This window comes from Schistocerca serialis, chromosome 2 (assembly GCF_023864345.2).
Source record: "Schistocerca serialis cubense isolate TAMUIC-IGC-003099 chromosome 2, iqSchSeri2.2, whole genome shotgun sequence".
Taxonomy (NCBI): Eukaryota; Metazoa; Arthropoda; class Insecta; order Orthoptera; family Acrididae; genus Schistocerca; species Schistocerca serialis.
The window spans coordinates 662,899,325-662,925,829 of NC_064639.1; the positions used below are offsets into that span (position 1 = coordinate 662,899,325).

General features: G+C 40.7%; 1 protein-coding gene across 1 annotated transcript in view; it reads right to left on the reverse strand.

The window, feature by feature from the left end:
* Nucleotides 1-6,810: 6,810 nt before the first annotated feature.
* LOC126455660 (uncharacterized) overlaps nt 6,811-26,505 on the reverse strand; it is a 30,749-nt gene continuing 11,054 nt past the window's right edge. The window contains exon 2 of the mRNA XM_050091428.1: nt 6,811-9,201. Within this exon, the coding sequence (XP_049947385.1) occupies nt 7,070-9,151 (2,082 nt within the window). The 5' untranslated portion in view covers nt 9,152-9,201 and the 3' untranslated portion in view covers nt 6,811-7,069. The remainder of the gene's footprint in view (nt 9,202-26,505) is intronic.

Genomic DNA, 26,505 nt, shown 5'->3' on the forward strand with positions numbered 1-26,505 from the left:
TGCACTTCTTAATTATGACCTTATGCAAGTTAATGACATTCTTTGCTTTATAAACGTTATTCACCTCTACTCGTTTCAGTATGTCACGTTCATTATTGTATACTTCCTGATATAGAGGTAGATTGTGTAATCTGTAAGTCATAGACCAGAAGCACAGCCACTTATATTCAAGGGGAAGCACGACTTCTGATTGTTGATGGCATCTAAACAGTTCGGTTTACGGTTGTCAGCGAAACTGTTTATTACCCTATTTGCACGTATTAATATCTAAGAAATTAACGTTGTTATACTCTTTCTCTGTAAAAACGACATATCGAAGGGTAACAAGCGAGATAGGGTATCTGCCGCGCACCCCTCCTAATTCACTTAGAGACGTACATTATTTAGAGGCACAGCCACACTCAAAAATGACGTCAGCAGATATACGACTAGTACTGTATTTCGTTTGATACCAATTTTTGCTAGTAACTGAATCAAATGTCGCATCCTGGATGCTACTGTCACACAATGTTAAACGTCTTATAGCTCCAGTTATACTGTATCCTATTCTATGCTTCCTTGGGGAAATGTACGCTCTTGCAAATGGGAATGTTATGTGGCTTATCCGTCACCACATCACGAAGGAAAGTGTTACAATATTATCTGCTATCGTTATGTTAAGTCGAGAAACAGAAAGGCAAAGGAGAGAAAAGTTTCTTCACGTAAGTCTGTCGCATTTAATCAGCAACGTGAAAATAGCACATCTGTGATGGATCAAGACGCGCGACATCTGCTGGCCGATCAGGAGAAAACTGTAACCGTTCTACGGGTGATTATCATTTCGCTCAAGTTCTTGAATCGAACAGGAAACGCGCTGAGAGTTCATGAAACTATCACTGGAAACCTCATGACACTTCTCGACGAGAGGAAGACCGCGATGTACCAGGAATGAACGTCTAGTTGAAGCACCTCAACAAGTGGTTGGCGCCATCAAAACAGAGCGAAACAATTGAAATTACGACTCGCACGAGACTTTCACTGCAAATAAAAAAACTCTCTGTTTGCCGGAATTATGGCAGATTCAGTGTCGGGCGTGGTTGGCCGGGAGCAGTTAAGTCTTTCTGTACAGTGCGTCCTCCCCGAGGTGCTGGAAGTAAAAGAACGTTGGCCCATATGTCAAGTAGTGTTCATCATTTCCAGTAGATATGATTTGTATTTTATACATTGTTTGAATATTAGAAAAAGCTACAGAGATTTCCTTTCTTACCTTCCCATTACTTTTTTAAAATTTCTAACATTTTTTTATTTAACATACTACGTTTTCTTTCATTTAATTTTCTCTGTAACTCGTAATTATTACTTTAAATTTTTTAGTGCTGAAAACAATATTTGCTTGTAATGTGGAACAATTTTTGTTATTACACGGAAAATTGTTCAATTTACAACCATTTTTTTTAAACTGACTAATGAAAAAGCATCGCAACACCAAGAAAGAGTTGTGCGACGTTAACGAAAGTTGATAGACGTGTCTCTATACCTGAAAGATGATGTCTAATAAACTTTTGGGCCAATCGCATAAGAGTGATGCTAGTAGCACCACTATGTGGATGCAAATCTAGTTTGTTCTAATAAACGCTGGAACGGTCGTGAGCATTAGTTACCTTCGAGATTGGACGTGGTGAGTTGATGTTAGGCAAGAATGCCTTCAATGAGACAAGGACGCCATTATCAACACCTCACTGAGTTTGGATGAGGTGGTGTAATAGGGTTACGAGAAGCTGGACGTTTCTTCTGCGACATGTACGATCGCTAAATAACCGGGCTCCAGATGGTCACGTGACACTACCGAGAGGAGAGACCTTCGTGTTCGGCGTCTGACTCTGGCGCATCGTACTGCATCTGCAGCAGCAATTTGAGCAGCAGTTGGCACCACAGTGGCACAATGAAGTGTTACAAATCGGTTACAACAAGGACAGCTCCAAGCCAGGCGCCCTGTAGTGTACATTCCACCGACCTCAAACCACCGCCATTTGCAACTTCAGTGGTGTGGTGAACGGCAGGGTTGAGGTCTGTTGTGGTTTCTTATGACAGTTGAGTCAGCATTGCTGCCAGTGATGGCTGTGTGATGGGTGGACAGAGGTCGGTTGAGGACCTGCAGCCAATCTCTCTGTGTGCTAGACACTCTGGACCTACACCTGGAGTTATGGTCTGGGGTGCGATTTCGTATGACAGCAGTAGCACTCTGGTTGTTGACCCATGCACTCTGACTGCAAATTTGTACATCAGTTTGGTGATTCGACCTGTTGTGCTATTTATGCACAGTATTCGAGGGGTGTTTTCCAGCTGGATAACGCTTTGCCACAGACCTCTGTTGTGACCCAGGATGCTCTATAGGATGTAGAAATGTTGCCTTGGCCAGCTCGATCACCAAATCCGTCTCCAGTGAAGCACATATGGGACACTATCAGACGACAACTCCTGCGTCATCCACAAACAGCAGTAAACGATCCCATATTGTCCGACCAAGTGCAACAGGCATGTCATCTAGTGCTTCAACAACACAATGCAGGTTCGTTTGCAAGACTGCATTCAACATTCTGGCGGTTACACAACTTATTAATGTACCAGCGTTTCACATTTGCAATGACTTATCTCGCGCTTACATTAACATGTGATCTTGCATTGTCAGTCAGTTAAATATGTTACCTAGACAAATGTATTCCCGAAATTTCATTACTCTACACTAGTTATTCTTTCCTGTTGCGAATTTTTCCCGCCAATGTATTACTCAACAGCTTTTTAAATATGCAATAAACGAAATGAAAAATGCTACAAATATTCTTAAGATGATATTCCCGGGGAACCTTGAAATTTTTCCAGTACCATTATTCGTCACTGAGATCCATTGGTTCAAAGTTGCCGTGCTTACGCACGTAAATTATAGAGCCACAAATGTAGTTTTAACTAACATAGTGAGCCGGCCAGAGTGGCCGAGAGGTTGTAGGCGCTTCAGTCTGGAACCGCGCACCCGCTACGATCGCGGGTATGGATGTGTGTGATGTCCTTAGGTTAGTTAGGTTTAAGTAGTTCTAAGTTCTAGGGGACTGATGACCTCAGATGTTAAGTCCCATAGTGCTCAGAGCCATTTAAACCATTTGAACTAACATAGTGAACACATGGCAGGGTCATTGCAAGCGTAAGTCACCATTTTTTCGACAGTAAAACTTTGTGCCGTTCTGTCTCTGTATAATAGGCACTTCACGCCTATACAGGCTGTCTTGACCTGCAAATTATATGACAGTGCCATTTGGCGGCGCACAAGTTCCTTGCAAAACTTATTTTGTCGTGCGAAATGCTTTGTACTTACGAATCAAACTCTGCATTTTTTTAGTGTAGGTGTAGTCTAAAAATGCTTGGCATTTTTATGTAACGTAGTGCAAAGTGAACTTGCATTGGATAGGAGATTGTTTTCTTTTAACCTTATATTATGCCTACGTATTGTTGTTTATATGTGTCAAAGTATATAAATGTGTCGAAGTATATAAATAAACTATCAAAACTTTACTGAACTATACAATTCGTTTTATATAACCAGCACACCCTGACGCAGAGGGAAAAGAATTGAACCAACTGAAAAATGCCCTTGTTGGAGCGCAAAAATGGCGAATATGCTCCTCTTTAGCACGGGGGGATATTTTGTAAGGAAAGGTAAGGGTAAAATAAAAACAGCAAAAAAAAAGGCACCCTCTACGAAATTCAACCTTCCAATAAAGAGTTCAAAATATTTATAAATGCCCTGAGAAATGATAACCGTTTTGACAAAAACTGATGTGAAACTGTAATTTTTACAAACAATATACGCATAAAAGCTGAACATGTTACAGGTGCGCAATGTAATGTCGTAACCAGAAGAAAAAGAAACGAAGAAGGTGCCACAATGTCAAATTCAGTGATAAAAAGTTACTTATCTATAATACAGGCAGAGTAAATGTTGTGGGAGAAGCCAGTACCTTCTGTGAGATTGGGAATAGGCTGGAAAATGTGAAGTTTTTGGTGGTGGAGTCTGATTTTCAGATAATTTTGGGACGAGAAACGTGTTCAAAACTGAATCTGATAAAAAGAGTATAACAGATAAGAGTAAGCGTGCTAGGAGTCTACATTCCAGATGCATTATATTTTTCACGCTTGGGATGTGTAAAAGATTTCGTGTACGACATAAATCTGTACCAAATAGGAGATGAACTTGAGATAATGGTTGAAATTGGAGTAATCAAGCCTGTGAAAGATGCTGTGCCTGCTGCTTCACGTATGATAGTCATATACGAGATAAGAAACTTCGTATTTGCTTGGATCCAAGAGAACTAAGTGTAATTACTCTTGGACGACACTATCCAATAAAAACACTGGCAGAAATTAGTAGGATAGTGAGAGGAGCGAAATATTTTATACTTTTAGACTGTGCAAATGGACTCTGGCAAATCAGTGGCAGAAAGAACTAAATACTTAACATTTTGCACACAGTGGGCAGGTTGAGTTGCACATGATTACCAATTGGCTTAGCTTATACTCCAGAGGTTTTCCAACACGTCATATCTAGAGTCCTAAATGGTCAAGAATGTAGCATGTTTTATAGACGATAGTTTGATTAATGCAGAAACATATAAACACTTAATGAAGTAACAAAACAAGTTATACAGAGACTGAAAAATCTGGGCATTAAACTAAGTAAAGACAATGTGAATTTGGTGTGAAGGAAACAAAATTCATATGACACGTTTTCGCAGAGGATGGACTTCATTCTGGTAAAGTAAATGTCATTAACAACTTCAAACTGTTCAAAATAAATAGCAGCACCAACATCTATTAGGTATGGTGTATTACTTACCTAAATACGTACTAAATTCTTATGTAGTGATAGATCTATTGCAGTAGTTGCTAAGGAAAGAAACTGAGTGGAAATGGGATTTGGCAAAACAGCAAGCATTTACCAAAATAAAAGCATGTCTCACAATACCGCCAGTGCTTCATTGTTATAGTGAAGCTGTGAATTTATCTGCTGATGCCAGTCAAAGAGCCATAGGAACTCTCCTGTTGCAGGATAAACAGCCAGCCGCATATGCTACAAAGTCATTGTCACAAGCACAACACTTATCTCCACAAACAGAAAAGTGGGCCATGGCGATTAAATACGCAGTCAAGAAATTTCATGACTGTATTAATGGCAAGAGTTGATAACTGAAACTGAATACAGACCACTGGAGACAAATTTTAAAAAATTATTCGAAGGTGTACCTGCAACACTAAAACGCATAATTTTTGAAATTTTGTTTCTCCTAAGGTAATTTATACTGAAGGGTCATATATACCCATATCAGACATCATAATTGGAGACTGCAAGAACCCAGAAGCTAAAGCAGAAGTGGAAGAACTAGATGTATTGACGGTTTTACCTATCAGTGAAGAATTCCTTACTTAACTGAAGGAAGCTACACAAGAACTGTCATTTTTGGACCTTTAAAGAAATTATTAAATATGCTGAAGCAGTTTTCTTCAAATGCCAAAAGATAATTACGTTATCAAATTTAATTCAAAGGAAAATGAAATGGATCCATGAAGGGCACCTTGACATAGAAAGTTGTTGCAGGAGAGCTAGAAAATATGATACTCGAGAAATATGACACAACACATCAAGAATTATGTATCAACATGAAACATATGTCACCTGTATTCAAGAAAAGAAACGCATGAGTCCATTGCAGTGAAATCAATGCCAAGTTATCCAGGACAAATAATTTCTGCAGATTTATTTTATTTGGGAAAACAAGAAAATTTATTGATAGTGGACAGTTACTCTGACTTGTCTGAATTTTATTACATGCCAAACAGTACCACTAAAAAAGTTTTGAAAAAATTAGGCAACTAGATCAGTTTGTTTGGAATACCTGAGGTGCCGGCCGGATTGGCTGAGCGGTTCTAGGCGCTACAGTCTGGAACGGCGCGACCGCTACGGTCGCAGGTTCGAATCCTGCCTCGGGCATGGATGTGTGTGATGTCCTTAGGTTAGTTAGGTTTAAGTAGTTCTATGTTCTAGGGGACTGATGACCACAGCAGTTAAGTCGCATAGTGCTCAGAGCCAATACCTGAGGCGCTGAAACCGGATAATGGACCAACCGTCAAAATGTTCAGTAGATAAAACAAACACTTCTCAGTTACCGAAACACGCAACAAGATATACACTTGGGGTCATGAACCAGAGATCATTTTCAAGAAAAACTAGAACATACACCAGAAACATTCCGTCCAGAGGCTATAAAACCACAGCAACTTAGTCGAGAATTGGAAAATAAGGGATATTAGCAGAGATGTTACGTAAATATACAATATCTGAAAATTCTCGACTAGCACGTGACAAACCTTGAATATAGTTTGTCGTGGAAATTGAAAAGGAGGAGAAGTTGTAAGACCAGCAAAACCTCTGAGATCAGTAATGGTTAAAACAAATGATGGTAAACTATACAGACATAAACTCAACATGTTCAACCAAAGTAGCGGTCATCAAACCGAAACTAGTTGTCGTTTGCGAAGAGGTCCAGAGAACAATTTCACGACATAGAAACATTTATTATAAATTAAACACAGTAGAGTACATAAATACTGACATACATATATACATATATATATACCTTATATCTCATTAAAATTGTAATACATTTTAAAAATATAATATTCTGAGCAGCATACTACGTTATGAAAAGCGTGATACGTTAAATCTTATTCCTTTTTCTTTTTTTTCAAATTACCAAGTGAGCAACACAATTACAACTGCTACAATATAAGCTTAGAAACCAACAATGACAAAATGATTTCACACAGATCTTCACATATATTATGGCTATTACACATTTACCTGTCCACCACTGAACTAGAAACATTAAGTATAAATACCTTCAGCTTCCTCAATAAATGTTTACACCTCCTCATCAAAACACACATATTACCTCGATTATATGCTACAGACAAAGATATTATTTCAGATTTCTGCGCCCATGCTAGTTCAGCATGAGCCAATTCTCTTATTAGATGCTGACTTTCAAGACAGTCTCTCACGTGGGAAATAGGTGTTGACTTGTTTCTTCATGGCAATGCGCATACTCCGCCTGGGCTGCCCCTCTTTACGTTCAGCCCACACATGATGAGGTAAGGTAAAAGCGTGGCGCGCCACAAAGCTAAGAAGTCCTTTGTGGTCCCACGGTTCCCTGCTCCTCCTCTCGAAGAACCCGGCACGTCCTTTGCGTGCATCTTGTTGTGCAGGGACCTGGCAGGAGGAGGGCGCTACCACGCTTTGAGATGTCCCCCGTAGTGGCTCTGATTCCATTGGGGGTGAATGTTCAGGCAGAGATGCTGGGAGCAGCGCAGATGGCTCGGGCTCTGATTCCATTGGGGACAAATGTTCAGCTACAGAAGCTGGCAGCAGCGCAGATGGTTCAGCCACAAAAATTGGCTCCATGGGATGACCATGTGAGGAAGATGACCGCTCTGCAGATGGAGCCGCAGGCCTTGGTCGATTTTCAGCTGGTTCCTCTGTGGTGCAGTCCTGGACATGGGAGAATGGTTGGGCTGAACAGAGCTGCATGGGAGACTGCGGTGAGAGTGCTACGGCTGCCTCTTCTGACAATGCGGCTGACTGCATACCTGCTTCATTGAGATGAATTGGTAACACAAACTCCTGTGCCAGCGGGGCTGGCAGCTGGACAGCAGGTGTGCAAGCCTCAGCGCCCATTGGTGGAGGATCGTCTGGTAGCGAATGGATCGCTGGAGGATCTCCAGGCTGCATCTGCTCGATGTGTGGCTGGATGATGGAATTCTGCTGAAATTGCTGCTCCCCAAGCGGTGACGACTGCTCAGCTACCTGCTGCTTTTCCTCCTGGGCTCCTGCCACTTTCTTCTCGTCATCAGGAGTAAGATCAACCATTTCATATTCATTGTTGTCACTTCTGTGATGCTGTTTATTGCGAGTTGCTTCTCTGTCCACAGATTGCCCTCTGTCTACATTGATGTTTCCGAACTGTTGCGTGACAGAGTTCTGTGTGGCGTTCGAGACATGAAGCCCAAGGAATGAAGCCTTTTCCGTTTTAAAATTCTGAATATTGTCACTTAGCCGAGCCTGCCATTTCGACAAGAGTTTCAACAACCTGGTCTTCGGCAGTGCCTGAATCAATATATTGAAAAGGCACTCTTCCAGCATTGCACTGGAAACGGTACCGGGTCTGTCATTTATGAGGAGGAACTGACTTGCAAGCAAAGAGCTGTAAAGGGGTAAGGCTTGTACATATGCATTCTCAATCCGTTTCCAAGGTTTAGGGTATGAAGCTGTTGCTTGTTTTTTCCCATCTGAATCATCTACTGAATCATTAGAAACGTCCGACAAATGAGTATAGGTCGGACGTCGGATGGGTGAGCCTGGCCGTCCCTGCTTAGATGGCTGCACAGGGGCGTCGCCGTCGCCGTCGCCGTCGTCAGAATCGTCAAGCTCTGAATCTGAGTCTGTGTGGCTTGGTACATCTTGGTTGCCCTTGGGCATAGGCGGGTCAGTTGACCCCTCATATTCTGGACAGTTATCTGAAACGTCGCCGACCGCGTTATGAGACGCTGGGCGTGGCTGCACTGATCCCAAAGACTCATGGCTACCGTGTGCTCCATAAGGACCAAAAGATGAGGTGGAAGGAAAAGCATATGGCTGCCTCCCGTGAGCTGTTGTATTCTGAAAGGAGGGCTCCGCTTGTGGAGCAATGTTATCTGAGCTTGTGTCCACGGACATTTTTCGAGACACATACGCTGAGAGGTTGGCATCACCTCTCGGGATTGGCTCGTGGAATATGGAGATGGTGGCGCGGACTTCGCTGCTGGCAGGTGAGGCTCCTCCAGTGACGTCATTCAGAGGAGCGTGGCGCGCTTCCTCGTCCTCGATGGAGGGGAAACTGCTGACGGCCTTTGGTGGCTGCTGGCGCTGTAGCGAAGATGCCTGATCCAAGGCAGGAATTCCAAGTCCACTCAGGAGCTGGTACGCTCGATGGCAGCTTTTCTCCGATGTTGTTCCCATCGTCTGTGACAGCCACGGGTTGTGGATGCCCCTCCAGTTCAGCAAGAACATGTTGTCAGAGCAGATTTCCATCTACTAATGTATTGCTTCCAGCCCTCTAGCTTGGAATGCTCTCAGGTACCCTGAAAAGCAGAACATAAAATGTTTTTAATTTTTATAGTTTTTTCACAGATTTTATAACTACCAGTTGTATTATCAGTTCTGTTATATGTATCTCTTTCGCAATTTTCGTACAACAAAGTTTTATGAAATTTAGTCTAATCTGCTATTTGCATAGAACACAACTATTGTAGCCTGGTTCGTACCAAACCTTGTTTCTACCCATTCTTTATTAATTCTAGGCGTGTGTTGGCTTTTAGCCATCAGTATTATTGATTTCCAATGGATACTTATATCATAAACGCCTGTTAGCAACTGATTTTCCTACACGTGGAGGTTGTGCATATTACCCAGCGTTACAGATTAGTTAACAGCACTGAAACAACTAATCAAAACAAAGGGCCTGGAGTAGACGACATTCCCTCACAGTAGCTGAGATCCTTGAGAGAGCCAACCAGTTCAGAACTATCTGCAAATATAAGCAAAATAACCCCACACTTGTAGATCAAATAAATAATTCAAACTCCAAAAAAAGCTGACTAACAATGAATGGCTGAAAAATAAAAGTAGGTATTATTTACAGATGCATAGAAAAACTAGTAGAAGCCAACCCCATGGAAGAACAGCTTGGGTTCCAAGGAATGTAGGAACACACACGGCTTGCCTTAAAAGATAAATCAAAGAAAACAAAGCTTATTTTCATAGCATCTGTAGATTAAAGAAAGTTTTTGGCAGTGTTGTCTCGAGACCATTCTTTGAAATTCTGAAAATAACGTGGATGAACTACAGTGTTTGTAAGGTTACTCACAACTTATACAGAAACCAAGATTGGAGCGATGAGAGTCGAAGGACACGAAATGGGCGCACTAGCTAACAAAGGAGTGTGACTGGATTTTCCCCTATGCCTGATAGTATTTAATCTGTACACCGAGCAAGCAATAAAGAAACCGAGAAGTAATTTAGAAATGTGACGAAAATTGCTGTTTGCCTATGGCACTGAAAACCGAGGTGGCAAAAAGTCATGGGATAGCAATACGCACATATATACACGACGGTAGTATAGCGTGCACAATGTATTAAAGGGAACTGCATTGGAGGAACTGTCATTTGTACTTAGGTGACTCACGTGCGAGGTTTCCGACGTCATTATGGCTCTACAACTGGAGTAACAGACATTGAAAGCAGCATGATAGTTGGAGCCGGATGCATGGGACATTCCATTTCAGAAGTCGTTATGGAATTCAATATTCCGAGAAACACAGTGTCAAGAATGTGCTGAAAATAGCAAATTTCAGGTATTATCTCTCACCACAGACAACGCAGTGGCCGACGGCCTTCACTTAACGACCGAGAGCAGCGGCGTCTTCGTAGAGTTGTCAGCTCTAAAAGGCAAGCAACATATGTGAAATAACCGCAAAATCAATGTGGGATGTACGTCGAATATATCCGTTAGGACAGTGTGGCGAATTTCGCGTTAATTGGCTATAGCAGCAAAGTAACGATGCGATCGCCTTTGCTAACAGCACATCAACTGGAGCGCCTCTCCTCGGTTCGTAACCATCTTGGTTGGTCCCCAGACGACTTGAAAATCGTGGCCTCGACAGATGTGTACCGATTTCGGTTCGTTAAGACCTGATCCTAGGGTTCGAGTGTGACGCAGATCCCGCGAAGCCATGGTCCCAAGTTGCCAACAAGACACTGTGCAAGCTGTTGGTGGCTCCCCAAAGGTGTGGACTGTGTTTACAAGGAATGGACTGAGTCCTCTGGTCCAAATGAACCGATCTTAACCGCAAATGATTATGTTTGACTACCTGGAAACCATTTCAGCCATTCATGGACTTCATATTACCAAACGACAATCAGATTTTATGGATGGGTATTATAATGGTCACCTAATCGTAGACATTGCTATAATCGCACTATTTCACACCCATTTACGGAGCTTGTTAGTACTTGATGTTAGGTTGGCGCCATTAAAATGCATTGTGGTAATCGCTGCTGCTTGCTGGATCGCTGCTGTGTCTCGATGCTAATGCTGGCTCTAAATCCGGTTGTGTAGGGGTAAAAAGATGAGGTCCCGTGTTTTTGATGTGCTTTTGATGATAAATAATGAGCGAAACCAACTAATATTTAAACTTCAAATATTTATTACTCTGGTGGCCATCTTAATTCCACTGTCCACCAAAGACAATGACACAACACAAAGTAGCACTTCTTTTATATATTCTTTGCAATGTTTATCCAACTCGAACAATAACACACATACACTTTACCAAAGTGACATTCAGCCTCCGCTAATTTGCATAAATAAGTAAATAACATGAATTATTAACAATTACATTGGTTTTCGTCTAAAATAAGAGTGTTTACGTGAATACTGAGTGAAAAAGGTCCTAGTGAACAAATAGGTTTCACTGGGTGATTTTTATTTAAGAAGATCCAAATTACGTAAGTTGGCCACTATTAATTATTTAAGATGAACTTAGTGTTTTTACATGATGACATTTGTTGTATCAGTGATCAAGTGATATTAACTTTTGTGTGGGTCAGTTATTCAGTATAATTTAATGGGTTGACTGTTTATGGAGACATGTTATGCAATCATTGTCAACATACACAATAACTTTTCTATAATCATAAATACTCGTTAAACTGGTTGAATTTGGAGGGTATCGCATACTTCGATAAAGTAAAGCATTTAATAAGTTCCGTTACAGAATGCAACATGTTGTTCGCGGCTGATTTGAAGAACATTCTGGACAATTCGAGCGAATGATTTGGCCACCCAAATCGCCCGACATGAATTCCATAGGACATTAATGGAACATAATCGAGAAGTCAGTTTGTGGACAAACTCCTGCTCCGGAAACACCTTCGCAATTATGGACGGCTGAAGGGGCAGCATGGTTCAGTATTTCTGCAGGGGACTTCCATCGACTTGTCGAGTCCGCGCCATATCAAACTGCGGCACTACACTGGGGAAAAGGGCGTCCGACACGATAGTAGGGGGTAAGAGGAAATACCGTGATACGAGGCTTGTTAATGTTTGGGATGGAATGCAAAAAAATCCATAATTGTACTACACAAGGTAATTTCGTGATTATATTACAAATTTTCTGGCACGATGGAGAAACATATCAATTTAATGCAAGAAACACTGGTCTGTAAACGACGGAGCTATAAGCGGAGTTATAAGCGAAAATGGTTCCAGTACCTCTTACAGTGGACTATACCTACCAGTACTGTTGCTGCTAAGATTTTAGGGTAGGCAAGTTTCAGAGGAGGAAGTACCGATTAAAAGACGAAAGATATGTCCAGTAAATATGATCTCTAAAATTCATACCTAAAGACTGATGAGCACTTGCACATTTTCGGTGCCATAAAAGACGTCTCTTCTACTAGTAGCTCTTTGCTTTTCATACTTTTGGAGGATTTAGTGTGGTCCAAAATAAGAAAAAGTCCAGTAAACGACCTTACTACACCCTATTACAGGTATGAAATAAGCTTCAAATAAAGTTTGGAGACTTATTGCAGCTGAGCTTTCAACTACCATGCTCAGGCAAGTGTCCTTGTAATATTTCGCTGATATCAGCATCAGCTCTTCCTTATCTGCAAGACCACTCCAGGAATCATGACATTCTGCCATCTGCCAAGGTCAAGGCGGCGAGGGGAGGGGAACAGAGGGGAGGGGAGGGGAGTGCCCTATCGCCTCTCCCCCTCTGCATTCCTGTTATTTGCAAGAAGCATAAGTTTTTCTGCCTGTATGCAGTTTTCATTATCTACCTGTAAACTATGTGGAGATTATTAACACTGACTCCAACAATGACAACATGGAGTATTACACAGAAGTGCTATATTAAAGCAAAGGAAACATATTTCTTTCAATTCAGGACATTGTTCTTCAGGATACCATCAGATATAGATACAGCCGAATTAGGACTGGCACCCACAAACAATGTTATCCCACAAGTCCTAAGAAGAAGAGTAAGTATATTGCACAGACTTAAACCATTCTCCACTACAGAATTTACGTCTTTTAAGTTCAGTTACTGTGGTGCATGTACGAAAAAGAAAATTAGAAATGGAAGAGATCGAATCCGAAAAACGAAAACTGGAGTATTTGGAGAAGACAACTGCCATGAAGAAAGAATATAAACTGCAATTGGTAAAAGCGAAAGCTACTGAAGACTTACAGGTAAGGCTTACATATTGTTTTTAACACAGTGTATGGCGAAATCTGGCAACGGATGAGGAATATAAAAATCAGCATTTTACTGTTAATAGCACTGGTAACTGGCCATATGTTGGAGTCCTGGCCGAAAATGATGGACTGGAGCATGTTTACTGCATTAAAGAACACGCGAGAAATCTTTTTATAAAGCTTTTAAATGTGTATCTAAATTTGCCAGACTGGATATTGCGCACCTGGCAACAGAAAAACCATTTTCAAAGCTTAAAACCAATGGAATAACAACATTTAATGGCGACTCGTTAGCAAAAGTTGTAAAAATGAAGTTGTATACAGAAATTCCATAAGATTATGCAGCAGAAGAGGTGGTCGCGTACGCCCAGGAATATGTGGAGTGCTATAACAATAGTGCTCTGCAGGAAATAAGAGGTAAAATTAAAATCCCGAATGCTCTCGACTAGGACTACTGGAATGAACAGAACTAATTGTCAAAGCCATAAAAGAGGTAGTTTACAGCAAAAGCTTAGATATATATTGGAATTCAAGAACATACCTCCTACGTACCAGTCAAATTACTGGCTGGGGAAAGGATTAGAATAGTCCAATGTAGACTTAAATTATAAGTTAAAAATTAAGCTGTATGTTATTAAAACTACACCAAATAAAAGTATAGAGTGAGGTTTTGTGTAAATGTTCACGCAAGAATGAGTAAAGTTTCAGAATATATTATGCTTTTTTATTCGCTACCCAGGAAAAATCCTAAAAAGTCTCCCAATTACAGTTATCTATGTGTATGGCATGCGGGTAGTTGCATGACCTTGAAAAGTAGATGAAGTTAGATAGATAAAAGTGTAGCGACACCCTATAAAACTTCAAGGGGCTACATTTCCGGTTTTCTTTTCTGTCCCTCATGCAACACACATGACACCTTGGGATACATTAAACAATAAATCTGCTGGGGATGCCTGTTTAACGTAGATGACTTGCAATTGTAGAGAAAAACCTACAAAGTACATTTATGTGTTAAACGATAAGCCCAGGAGTAAGAAAAGTTATTGTGAGAATGGGGAATTTTTATGTTTTCCTTGGCTAAAGAACATGGTACTACCAGGCTAGAGACCGCTACATAATGGATCGTGTGTTTGATCCCTGTGCAAGACTGTGTAGGTATGTACGCAGCGATTTGTACCTTTTTTTCAGCTACGCTGTTATGGAATATAATTACGTCACTTCGTCAATTATTGGCTATGCCTCACCGATACTGCTCCTGTAATCACTTTCTTCCATCTCCATTTTCCATGTATTACACCATCAATATATTCTTCTCTGCACTGCCATGCTGTCCCACTGCAATGTTGAGGTAACATACCTCATAATATTTACAGCCATTTTGTTAGGTTTTCCCTATTGGAAGTCCTAACATGAACGATGTGGTTGAGGGCTTGACATTAAGCATATATTTCAGCTGAGGCAGCATCATGACTTTGTAGGAACTCTTACCTAATTTTCGGTTGTGATTCACTAAATTTTAGAACACGATAACTTCCACATCTACGTATACATTATAAAGAATAACACTACTTTGATAGTTGTTGTGGTATTTGTTTAGTAATTATAACAATGGAAGCTGATCATACAATGTCTTGCGTTAGGCGTGTTTTGATGGATCGTTGTTCTTGCAAGGTGCACAAAATCGAATTTTCGTAGCGATTTTGATTATATTAGGATAAATGTGTCTTTTCGCAAGCCATAGTTACTAGACATCCAACTGCACGCAGTGAATACACTCTCTTCGTATTTTGGTCCCCTGCAATATGAAATCGATTTTTTCGTGCTGCTGACGTATTTATTTGAACATCGTCAGTAATTTTATAGGAAATATACGATCTATAAAGCTTTTTGGGAGACTTCTGACTGCCAACTGCTGTTATTATGCATAGCCTTTAGTTGGCCAGTATTATTTGTAATAATGGCAATAACTGGCAATGAATAACATCGTTTGTATTATTTCTAGTGCACTATCTATATCCCTCCTAAAATGGTGCTTGAGAGCAATTTAAATAATGGAATGTATTCTTTGAGGACGTGTTGTTAATTACATCAAGAATATCCCCAATTATTTGCATTCAGTCTGTCTATTTGCGTGCTTAGCGTAGTATTTTTTAGCTAACACATATTTTTCTGCAGTTATGAGCTACTAAGGCCAGTTTTATGGTACTGAATTATTAGACCTAGCTTCTACAACGTCGGCATATATTAGACAGTGAAATCTGCCATTGGGGTACATACTTTAGAAATTTGAGCGTTCATTGGGTGCACTTTTGTATACATGGAACTTAACCTGTGCTTTCTTTTACATTGAAGACATATGTGACGTCATATTAATGGACTTTGCCTGCTTACGTATTCTGTAGACTTCCAGAATTTTTCAATACGTTAAATGTGGAAAATAATTAATTTGCGACTCTGTTGTGTTTTAGCACCGCAGGTTTTACTGCAAGCTGCTATCATTGCACATAGCCTTCAGCACGCGTGTGTCATTTGTAATAATAGCAATAACTGGCATTCAGTAGCATCGTTTCTATTGTATTTAGGGAATAATATGATGTTTTATCTTTGTCCCTCCTAAAATGGAGCATGAGAACAATCGAAATGAGGATATTTCTAATTTGAGGGTGTGTTGTGACTAGGCCTAATTAGTTTCGTTCAGACTGTCTATTTGCGTGCTTAGAGCAATAGTTTTTAGCTAAAGCGTATTTTTCCTGCAGTTATAGGCCTGGTCAGGTTAGTTTTACGACATCGAATTATTAGGCCTACATTCTCAAATGGCAACTATTATTAGGCGTTAAAATCTTGCATTGAGAGTAAATTACTTTTGAATTTAGGGACGAATATGTGTATATGTGGAAACTGACTCACACTTTCTTTTACGTTACAGACGTATTCTTACTGCAACGTGACATCTAATTAACTGATTTGAGTCTTAAGGCGTTCTTTCAGGTATTAACCTCAACTAAGTCCTGGATACTCGGTGCAGACATTGCACTTTTTGTGCTGCAAGACATATTTTGTAAACATTGACGAATATCGCAACATCTTAACTGTGGAAAATGAGTAGTTTATGACTCCGTTATGTTTTCTACTGTCGAGCCATCTGTCAGTAACAGTGAGAACTACTTATTGATGGTACAGCAACGAAGCAAGGACGACTTTAACAGCTGAACCATCTATTGGGGTAGTCCAAAGATCGCACTACATTCATATTTTCAGTGCAGCATCTGCTGGTGACAAGAGGAATTGGGATGTGAAACAGGACTTGCTGTTACTTCACGTTTTCTGGGTCTGTAGGATAGTATTTAAGATAATACTCAAGGTCAACAAGTACGAATTCCTATCTTGTTATTTATATGTTACAAGCAAATGTTGGTTTTTAATTATTTATACAGAAATATGTTAGCTACTAGTTCAGTATTCCATGGCGAATGATTTATAGCTCCAAATCAATGTTACCAATGTCACTGGTGAGCCAGTCCTTAAACGAATTTTTGGAAGCCAGTAATGCAGGTCACAAATTTTTCAGCAATTCAGATACTTAACCATATTTGGCTTCAGAGTAGGGGCACCAGGGACAGGGGGTGCTTCATGAACATAGCAGGAACGGAGGGGCGGGGGGGGGGGGGGGAGGAGGACCCTTCCCTGTCATCTCCTCCTCAACGCTTCCATTCCCTCCTCTTCCCTCCTTGACTTTGTCATGCGCCGGGATGTCATAATTGCTGGAATAGCATTGGAGACAATTAAGTGCAGATGCTGAAATCAGTGAAATATAACAAGCCTGAACGTGGTATTTGAAAGCTCAAGTGTAACATGACTCCAAAGGTAACTGTCTTGAAGGTTTTTTCGTAGAACTGTTCTGGCAGTGCACTACTACTCTTGTTCATCTTCGTTGCTGTGAAATACATCTCTTCTACTGAAAAAGTGGCCATAACTCATATGATATGAATTTTTAGGTCATATTTACTGCATGTTTTTGCTTGCTTTGGTCTATACTTCAACCTCTGAAAGTTGGCCACCCTACAATCCAAGCAACAACGGTACAGGTATGTGTATTCCACTGACAAAGGTCTCAGAAGGATTTTCGCTTAAAAGTTCCACTTCGGTCGTTATCAGACTAGAGTCCCTTCCCTCAAATTGATACATTTACCCTTCTCTATCATCCTTGAAAGTTTTAACATCATCACGCAGTCATCCTATCTATACTGGTGCAAATACAATTTTCATTCCGTCTTGAGAAAATCACTTGGAAATGTTCCGCATGTGTGGGTCATGCCTGCTAGTAAAGCAGAATATGATATACGGTGCCAACTAAACATCGCGTAACACCGCTGGCACCATTGTCTTGGCTACCATATGTAGTACAATTCTGGGCGTTTCTTGTATTCCATCTCAAACAGGAACAAGCATTATATTCCGGTATTTCCTCTCTTTGCGAGTTCCCCAATATGTATAAGGAGAAATGCATCTCCCCATTTCAAAGACGATATTGATTTCTTATTTCGGTATAATAATAAATTTCGAATACTGGCCAAACAGAGAACTATTAGGGAACCAAGCGTACTGTCGCAGCGTAAAAAATAAAAAGGAAGGAATTTAGGGTTTACCATCCCATGAACGTACTGTCAGTGTGTAGGAGATGTTTACGTTTCGAGAAAACGTGATTTCTTCTCATGATGAGTACTAAACTCCGTGACGATTTCAACCATAAAATAGTGGCAACCAGCCATATTTACTTCCGTTTTTCCAATTTATTCTACCATTTCCTGTCCTGTGTCGCACTCATATTCAGAACGCGATGTAAACTGTTTTTAGCTCAACAAAACTTTCATTTCTCTCTCTCTCTCTCTCTCTCTCTCTCTCTCTCCCTGCCTCTCATCGTCAAAAACGATGCTGACTAGGAGTAGAAGAAGAGTAATAATACGAGGGGACTTTAAAAAAGTAATATGTACATTATTACGGCAGGTCGAGTAACTTTTATTTAATTCTGCACTGCACTTCAAAGAGACACAAGTATGTCATACTAATTTTTAACATAATCCCTGTAGACAACGTTCTGCTAATCCTTCAGTTCTTCTTCGAGAGAAATACGCTTCTTGATCACAGAGACATTCGAGAACCGCTGTGTAAACGACCGCCCACAAAAGTTCTTTCCCCCAGGTATTCTTTCGGCTTGCCTAAAACATGGAAATCGAACTGTGCAAGATATGGACTTCGTGATCAATACCAGTGGTGTGGCAGTGGTCAAATTGCTGGCATGCTCTGTACCTTGCCAGAATCTCACGACGAATCTGTGTGTAACTCACATGTTTTGTTCATAAAAATCGTACTGTCTCGCATATTTCTACTTTGGAGTACGTTTACAGCTGTCGCACCATTTTGCTGGCACACTGAGATGCACCTGTCATCCGTGCCGCGGCAAAACAATGTCTGCAGGAAACCCGGAACATGTACTCTAATCTGACAACGCACCAGTCCTATTGCGCAATGGTCTCGGCGTGGGACGACATGTGTAACTTACTTTCTGAAGTCCCTACGTAGTAACGCCAGTGGCGTTACGTCAGAATATAGGAGACTTCCCCCAATAGAGTTAGTCTCATGAACATTAATATTGAGTGTAACGACAGTGTACTAAAAGGATGAATGGAAACAAGGGCGTAACAAGTGAAGGACAGTGTGGAGGGCAGCTGCCAACCCGGCCACCACCCCCTCTCTCACTCCCGCCCTTCTTTAGAGTTAATGATCTTTAAAAAGTGAACTCGCATCCTTTCTTGCTACAACAAACATATCAGTTCGGTTTCAGTGTGAAGGAAGTCAGAAAAAGTAATGGATATTAACAATCAGAGCTGCATCCTTCCTACTCCTACATCAGTGCTTACCATCCTTTATGAGACCCTTACCACTGAGTACATTCAGATATTAGCCAGAACACTCTCCCCCCTTCTTTCTCCTCATCATCTACATTAGTGCCTCACTAAACATTAAAATGAAAATGAATTTTATATGAAGACTTCTATTTTTAAAATGACCACACATAAATAATTTTTGCCGGCCGCGGTGGTCTAGCGGTTCTGGCGCTGCAGTCCGGAACCGCGGGACTGCTACGGTCGCAGGTTCGAATCCTGCCTCGGGCATGGGTGTGTGTGATGTCCTTAGGTTAGTTAGGTTTAAGTAGTTCTAAGTTCTAGGGGACTTATGACCTAAGATGTTGAGTCCCATAGCGCTCAGAGCCATTTGAACCATTTTTTAAATAATTTTTTTGATGTTTTATTAAACCACAAACTAATGAGTAAATGAGACAGCTGGTTCTGTTTGTTTCCAATTGCTTTTTCTCATACTGTATGTTAAAGAAATTCTCAGTGCGTTGCGAGTGCTGCTGTCAGCAATGGTTCCCAACCTGTGCGTTTTTACCGCCTGAGGGGTAAATGAAATTTTCTGAGGGGTGAAAACGAAAAGTTCAATAGTGTTTTGCTCACGAAACTAAATTATTTTTGAAAGATCATTACTGTTAACGCTATCTCGCAAGGTGAAAACACTGATAGCGTAAGTTACCAATAATTAGATTTTTTGGAATACGAGTATTAGCATAAATGTGTGACAATATCTTGATTACAGCTTGTGAAGCGAATGTATAGACAACATCTTCCTCACGTAGTCCACCCGCTACACACATACTTTGCACATTGTACCTTGCTTCTATGACTGTAAAATTGAGGCATGTGCATCATATACCCTTAAATACTTATGAAAATGCCTTATCCTTCTCTTTGCTGCAAGTGATTCCCGCTATAGAACAGAAATTGCTTCATCATTCACTTTGCTACAATAAACGAACTGATTGATGCCGGCCGGTGTGGCTGAGTTGTTCTAAGCGCTTCAGACTGGAACCGCGCTACCGCTACGGTCGCAGGTTCGAATCCTGCCTCGGGCATGGATGTGTGTGATGTCCTCAGGTTAGTTAGGTTTAAGTAGTTCTAAGTTCTAGGGGACTGATGACCTCAGATGTTAAGTCCCATAGTGTTCAGAGCCATTTGATTTTTGAACTGATTGACAGCACAACAAGACAGTAATGTGCTGGCTACCACACTGCTTTAGGACCAACACTGTATTATTATTATCGTCATTAGTGTCAGTCGTCAGACATAACTGCTAATCTGAAGTCTTCCATTGTCTGTCAGTTCAGAAGTACGAAGACGACAATCGAGTGATTTGCAGACAATAGGCGTAACTATAGTGCACACATTTTAACTTGGTATGTTTTAAATGGGGATTCAATGTGTGGGCGAAGCAACTGACGTCAAGCAGAAGCTTGTTTTGTAACAAGTGTCATCCCTCATTGTGGATAGCTTGCTTTCTTTTCTGAGAAGGAAATGTAGATAGCACTCGAGATGCACTGCGAATTGCTTCATCATTATATACAAAACGTTCTTAGAAATAAGCAGTACAAATTGTCTCGTTGACTCATTAGTTCGTGGTTTAGTAAATCTCCCATATCAAAAAATGGTTGGTTCAAATGGCTCTGAGCACTATGCGACTTAACGTCTGAGGTCATCAGTCGCCTAGAACTTAGAACTAATTAAACCTAACTAACCTAAGGACATCACACACATCCATGCCCGAGGCAGGATTCGAACCTGCGACCGTAGTGGTCGCTCGGCTCCAGACTGTAGCGCCTAGAACCCGCACGGCCACTACGGCCGGCTCCATATCAAATAAATAGAATTTATCTTCCGTCATTTAAAAATTGAAAGTGTACAAAGAAAATTGTTTGCCATTCTAGTTGACTTAGGCGCTAATGTTGATGATGTATGGGTAAGGGGGCGAGAGAGGGAAGGGGTCTACCTAATACCTCAATGCACTCAGTGATAATAGGTTCAGAAATACTGGTCACCACTGACATAGAGAATAGGCACTTGTTACAAAACATGCTTCTCTATCAATCCTGACCCTTGCGATACTTGCTTCACACCCTGAACTTCCATTTAAAATAAAATAAAAATAAAATTTTTTAAAAAAAGTTAAAATTTTTCTGAATGACTTGATTGCTGGACTTCTTACTTCTGAATTGGTAGAAATTGGAAGCATTCAGACTGGCCTGCCACTAATAATAATAGTATTAAATAATAACAAAACGCCATGCAACAATGTAGTAGCCTTTACACGTAAGGGAAGGCAAATGAAAAGAACCCACATGTTATCAATGTTGTTCCGACTACACTGCAGGAGTTTCACTGGAAAGCCCTTACACATCCTCTATACAGTCCCAACGTCTCCCCATTCGACTTCCATATTTTTGTGCCCTGAAGAAAGACACTCTTGGCCATTGACCTGCTTCGGACGAAGAGATGCCTGGGTACAATCATAGGTCCATATGCAGTCGTAAATATTTTTCCATGAAGGCAATGACCGACTTGCCTCACAGTGGTATAAATGTATTAACAGTTACACCGATCACGTTTGAAATAATAAAAAGTTTACTTAATTTTTTTCCATTTGTCTCATATTCGTTTGACTGTCCCTTACTGTTGCTACCGTGTTGTGCTGTCCATTACTTCAGTTATTGTTACGCAGCAAATAATAAAATAAATTATGGTCTATTGCGGGGCTACCTACAAGTCGACGACGTCATTTTCATGAGATGTTTAAGCATATGTGACATGAAGCATCAATTTTAATGTCATAGATGCATGGTACAATGTATAATGTGTGTGTTTGTGTACGTGTGTGTGTGTGTGTGTGTGTGCGTGTGTAGAGGGTGGACTATGGGAGGAAAACTTTCGTATATTCGTTTCACATGCCATAACCTCCACAATATTGTGTCGCATGTTAATGCTAGTATTTAAAAAAAGATATAATTATTAGTAGCTTACGTAATCAGTATCACAATATTACGAAACAATGATAATCGTAATTATCTTTTAAAAATAACTTAGTTTTGTGACCGAAACACAATTGTACGTTTATGTACTTATCCCTCAGAAAATTTCATTTTACCCCATCATGCGGTAATAAACATCAGGCTCAGAGCTCAGACCCTGGGTACGCTCTCTTATGGAATTGTGGAGTGGAGCAACAGTGGCCATTAACAAGACAGACACAATAGTACAAAAATAGAACCTGCAGAGAACGAAGGAAATTGTTAAATGAAATGAATGATGAAGTGTGACGTAATGGAGGAGGAGGAGGAAAAGAAACATAAGGAGAGCGCATATACGTGAGAATATTGGATTGTGAGAAACGTCGCTTCTACTTTTTCTTAAATGCCGCGTGAGACTGCACCAAACGTAAATTGCGAAGAATCAGTAACCAGTGGCAGGTAGAAATCAAAGATCTAGCCCCTCAAAGTTACTCATTTGATTTAAAGGTTTCCTCCGTTCTTTCGCAGGTTATATGCTTGTAGTGTTGTGTCTGTCTTGCTCATGGCCATTGTTGCTCCACACCACAGTCCCATACTGTAATTACCATTATCAGTCTAATTCCTATTATCACTATTTCTTCAGGTTATGATACTGTCTGTATAAACTATTAATAATTACATCTTTGTAATTACTAGCATTAACATGTGACACAATATTGTGGACGTTGTAGCACGCGAAATGAAAGTATCAAAGTTTTCCTCTCTTAGTCCACCCACTACCCGTAAACCCTGTAGATTGTACCATATACGTCTACGATGATGAAATTGAGACTATGTGTCACATATGCTTGCACATGTCTTGAAAATGCCTCCTCTCCGAATTTCAGGTAGATCCCACAACAGACCAGAAACTTATTTTATTATTCGCTTTGCAACAATAAATGAACTAATTCACAGCACGAGACAACTGTAACTATAAGGGACAGTAAAATGAAAACGAGAATGATGGAAAAATGTAAGTATGGACAGGTGCGACCATTATGATTGCACTCGTTCATTTGCATGTATTCCATGTATGAGGTGAGTAACTGAGCTCACTGTAAGCTGAGAAACATTTAAACAAGGCACAGTACACGACTGGTGCGTTGCTTGTCCGGAAGCATTCAAGTTACTTGAAAGTGTAAAGTACTAACAGCGTCAAACAGTCGAAATTCGAACACATATCGAGTGCAGTCCCTGATGGATAGCTCCAGTAGTGGGGCGTTGTCATTTATGTAGCCATTTTTGACTACATTACAGTGTGAAGTTTCTAAAAGGAATGGTTTCATTAATGGCAGAAGTATGTTCAGAATTTTCTAATAGCGTAGAGGATGGACGACATTTATCTGGATGTTAAACTACTGTCTTGTGCCCAATTAAGGCTTCAGTTATGATTCCACCAACTTTTTTAATGTGGTAACTGGGTGTTATCCGAGAAAAAAGAGGTAAATCCTCACGGAAATAAGAGAAGGATCCTGTTTCCTCCCAGTATTATCCAATTTCACCTTTCTAGTCTTCTTGATTAAATTACTTACCGGCTTCATAAACATAACGTGTTTCCCACCTCAGTGGCTCAGCACCGCCTACTCAGTCTCTCCCAGATGACGAGAAAAGTTTTGACGATCTTCCAGTCCAAAAGGGTTTCATTCGCATGCTCCATGTTTTCGTAGCGCGTTTGTTGCCTGAGGACACTGTGCAGAAAGATACATAAATTTACAAGGACAAAAGGAGATTACAATCCACGGCGTAGATTTATGGAACGGTGAGGGAATGGCCGTTAAGGTAAGTAAGACAAGAGGCATCCATTACAAACTTTTTTATGTAAGAGGTGGCTCTCAGCTGCTAATCATTCTACTGTAATCCGAATTCGAAAACAGGATATTCGTGTAAAAATTGTACATATTTATCCTAGTCCGTGTGTTGAGACACCTGTATGCAACAGGAGTGCTCCTCCCATTCATTTTAAGATGACAGAAAGCACAAGTCCAGTCGTGGGAACAAGAACTCTTATACGGTTCTCAGCACATGAGTTCTTTGTTCCAAAAATGTGACTTTTGCGCTGTATGAAGTTCGGCGCTTAAACAGAATACGAGGGGTGAGGGTGGCGGTGGGGGATGGTGGGGGGGGGATGAAAATTACCGACAGAATTTCGCATCTTTGCTGCGTATTTTCGTACAAAGGACACGCGGGCTTCGGTGGTTTGTTGCAGACCAACGATGTAGGTGTGATTTATTCATTCTGTTAGCCCAGTTACTTTTATTTCCGTTACAGTACATTTACCACATTGCAAAAGCCTGCAATATGTAGTCACAAAAATGTGCACAACAAAAAACCGAGCAACGAGACAAACATCAAATTGCTGTGATGTGGTTGCTGTCGCTGCTTGTAAAGTTCAGCGTAACGTAGTTTCATTAACGTTAGATTACCAAATCCTCGTAAAATTTACGGTTCCAGTAGGGTATATAAAACAAGGCATTTTGTACTAAATTTGGCATGTAACATAAAGACTGCAGGAACGAAACTTAAAACATCCTAAATGGATTCCGGATTGCAGACCTCACTCCTTAAGTGGACTTGACTGCACACTGTCCACAGTAAGACACTGCAACGTAAGAAATAACTTCTTACCTATTTGATGTGGAAGCATTTAAAAAGAAAATCGCGTTGCAGAAGGAACACAGTCTCAAAAACACAGACTAGTTACCTAAGCTCACTGTCATGAAAGAAAATGCGAAGACAGAAGAATTCATTATGGCCTTGAAAGAATTACAAGGATAGTTTCCTAAACATTCTGAGGACACTGCCAAGCTCGCATTCGTTTTCGAGCTGTTTTTGAGACCTTTTGCCGCGTCATTTGAAAGCGACCTTGTGCATATGCAGACGTAACTGGTTCACCTGCAATGTAATTCCCGTTTTAATGACAAATCCTTTTACATTAAAACTCTCAAAGACATCAGTTTCCTCACATAGAGTTTGCACGTCTCCATAATAGGGTTGCATTGGTGTTGCAATATTTCGATCGACATAGTATTGAGAAAGAACTGTCTCGATTATGAAATTAAATAAGTCACAATTATGCAGCAACCTGAGTGAGAAAATCTGTGAAATAATAATCAAATAATACTGTTTGTCAGCATAATGTTGAGAAATGTGAAAAAAAAACCAAGTTGTATGCAGTGTGACTGCGCTGCTATTTAAATGCAGCGCATTTGCTGTTTACCCCTCTTCTGGCAGCTCGCACTCAGACTGCGTGGTGTGGTGGTGGGGGAGGTGTGCAGTGAGGCTGAGCGCTTCACCACTTGTGCAGAGCCAAATTCTTGGCTTCCCCTGCAATAACTGAACCAATACACGAGTTGCATACAGCTGACTCTTCATCTGTAAAACTGCCTATACTGCAGCATATCAATGTTGTACAACTAACACTGACGGAAAAAGAAATCCAAGACAGTACTGCTCAGTACTGAATGCAAGGGCGAAAGTAGTGCGGGCATTACTCTTGTGGCAGCAACGTACAATTCAGGCTAACACCAGAGGGCACTCGTATCTGCAGGAGGGGAAATGCAAGGGACATGAAGAAGTATTGCAGTGTAGTGGATGATCAAAGGGGTTAGAGGTGGCAGGAGCATATATATATATGAAAATATGTTTTTTTTTATTTTATTTTATTTTTATAAGGATGTTCTCCACATCTGACAAACTAACTGAAATCTGTCATCCGCTTTGCCTACTAGCGAACCTACGTAATCGTTCCATTTCATATTTGTACAAATTGTTATACTCATACAATCTGGAAATTTGTGGTAAGATCCTATGGGACCAAACTGCTGAGGCCATCGGTCCCTAGGCTTACACACTACGTAATCGAACTTAAACTAATTTCCACTAAGGACAACACACACACCAATGCCCGAGGGAGGACTTGAACCTTCGACAGGGGAAGCCACACTAACAGTGGCAAGGTGCCTTGACATTGTATCAGATGAAGATGAATTTTTTCGTTTTGTGAAGTGCTCAGTTATACATTCCCAAACGCCGAAAGCAACTTGTCCATCTCTGCACCATTTTTGAAATATTTTCAAGATGTGACTGTACATTTGTACAGCATTTTACAGATAGTATTTCGCTATTGATGTGCCAACGGCCTTGCCTCAGTGTAGGTCTGCTGAGTGCTGTTGGCTAGGAGGTGCACTC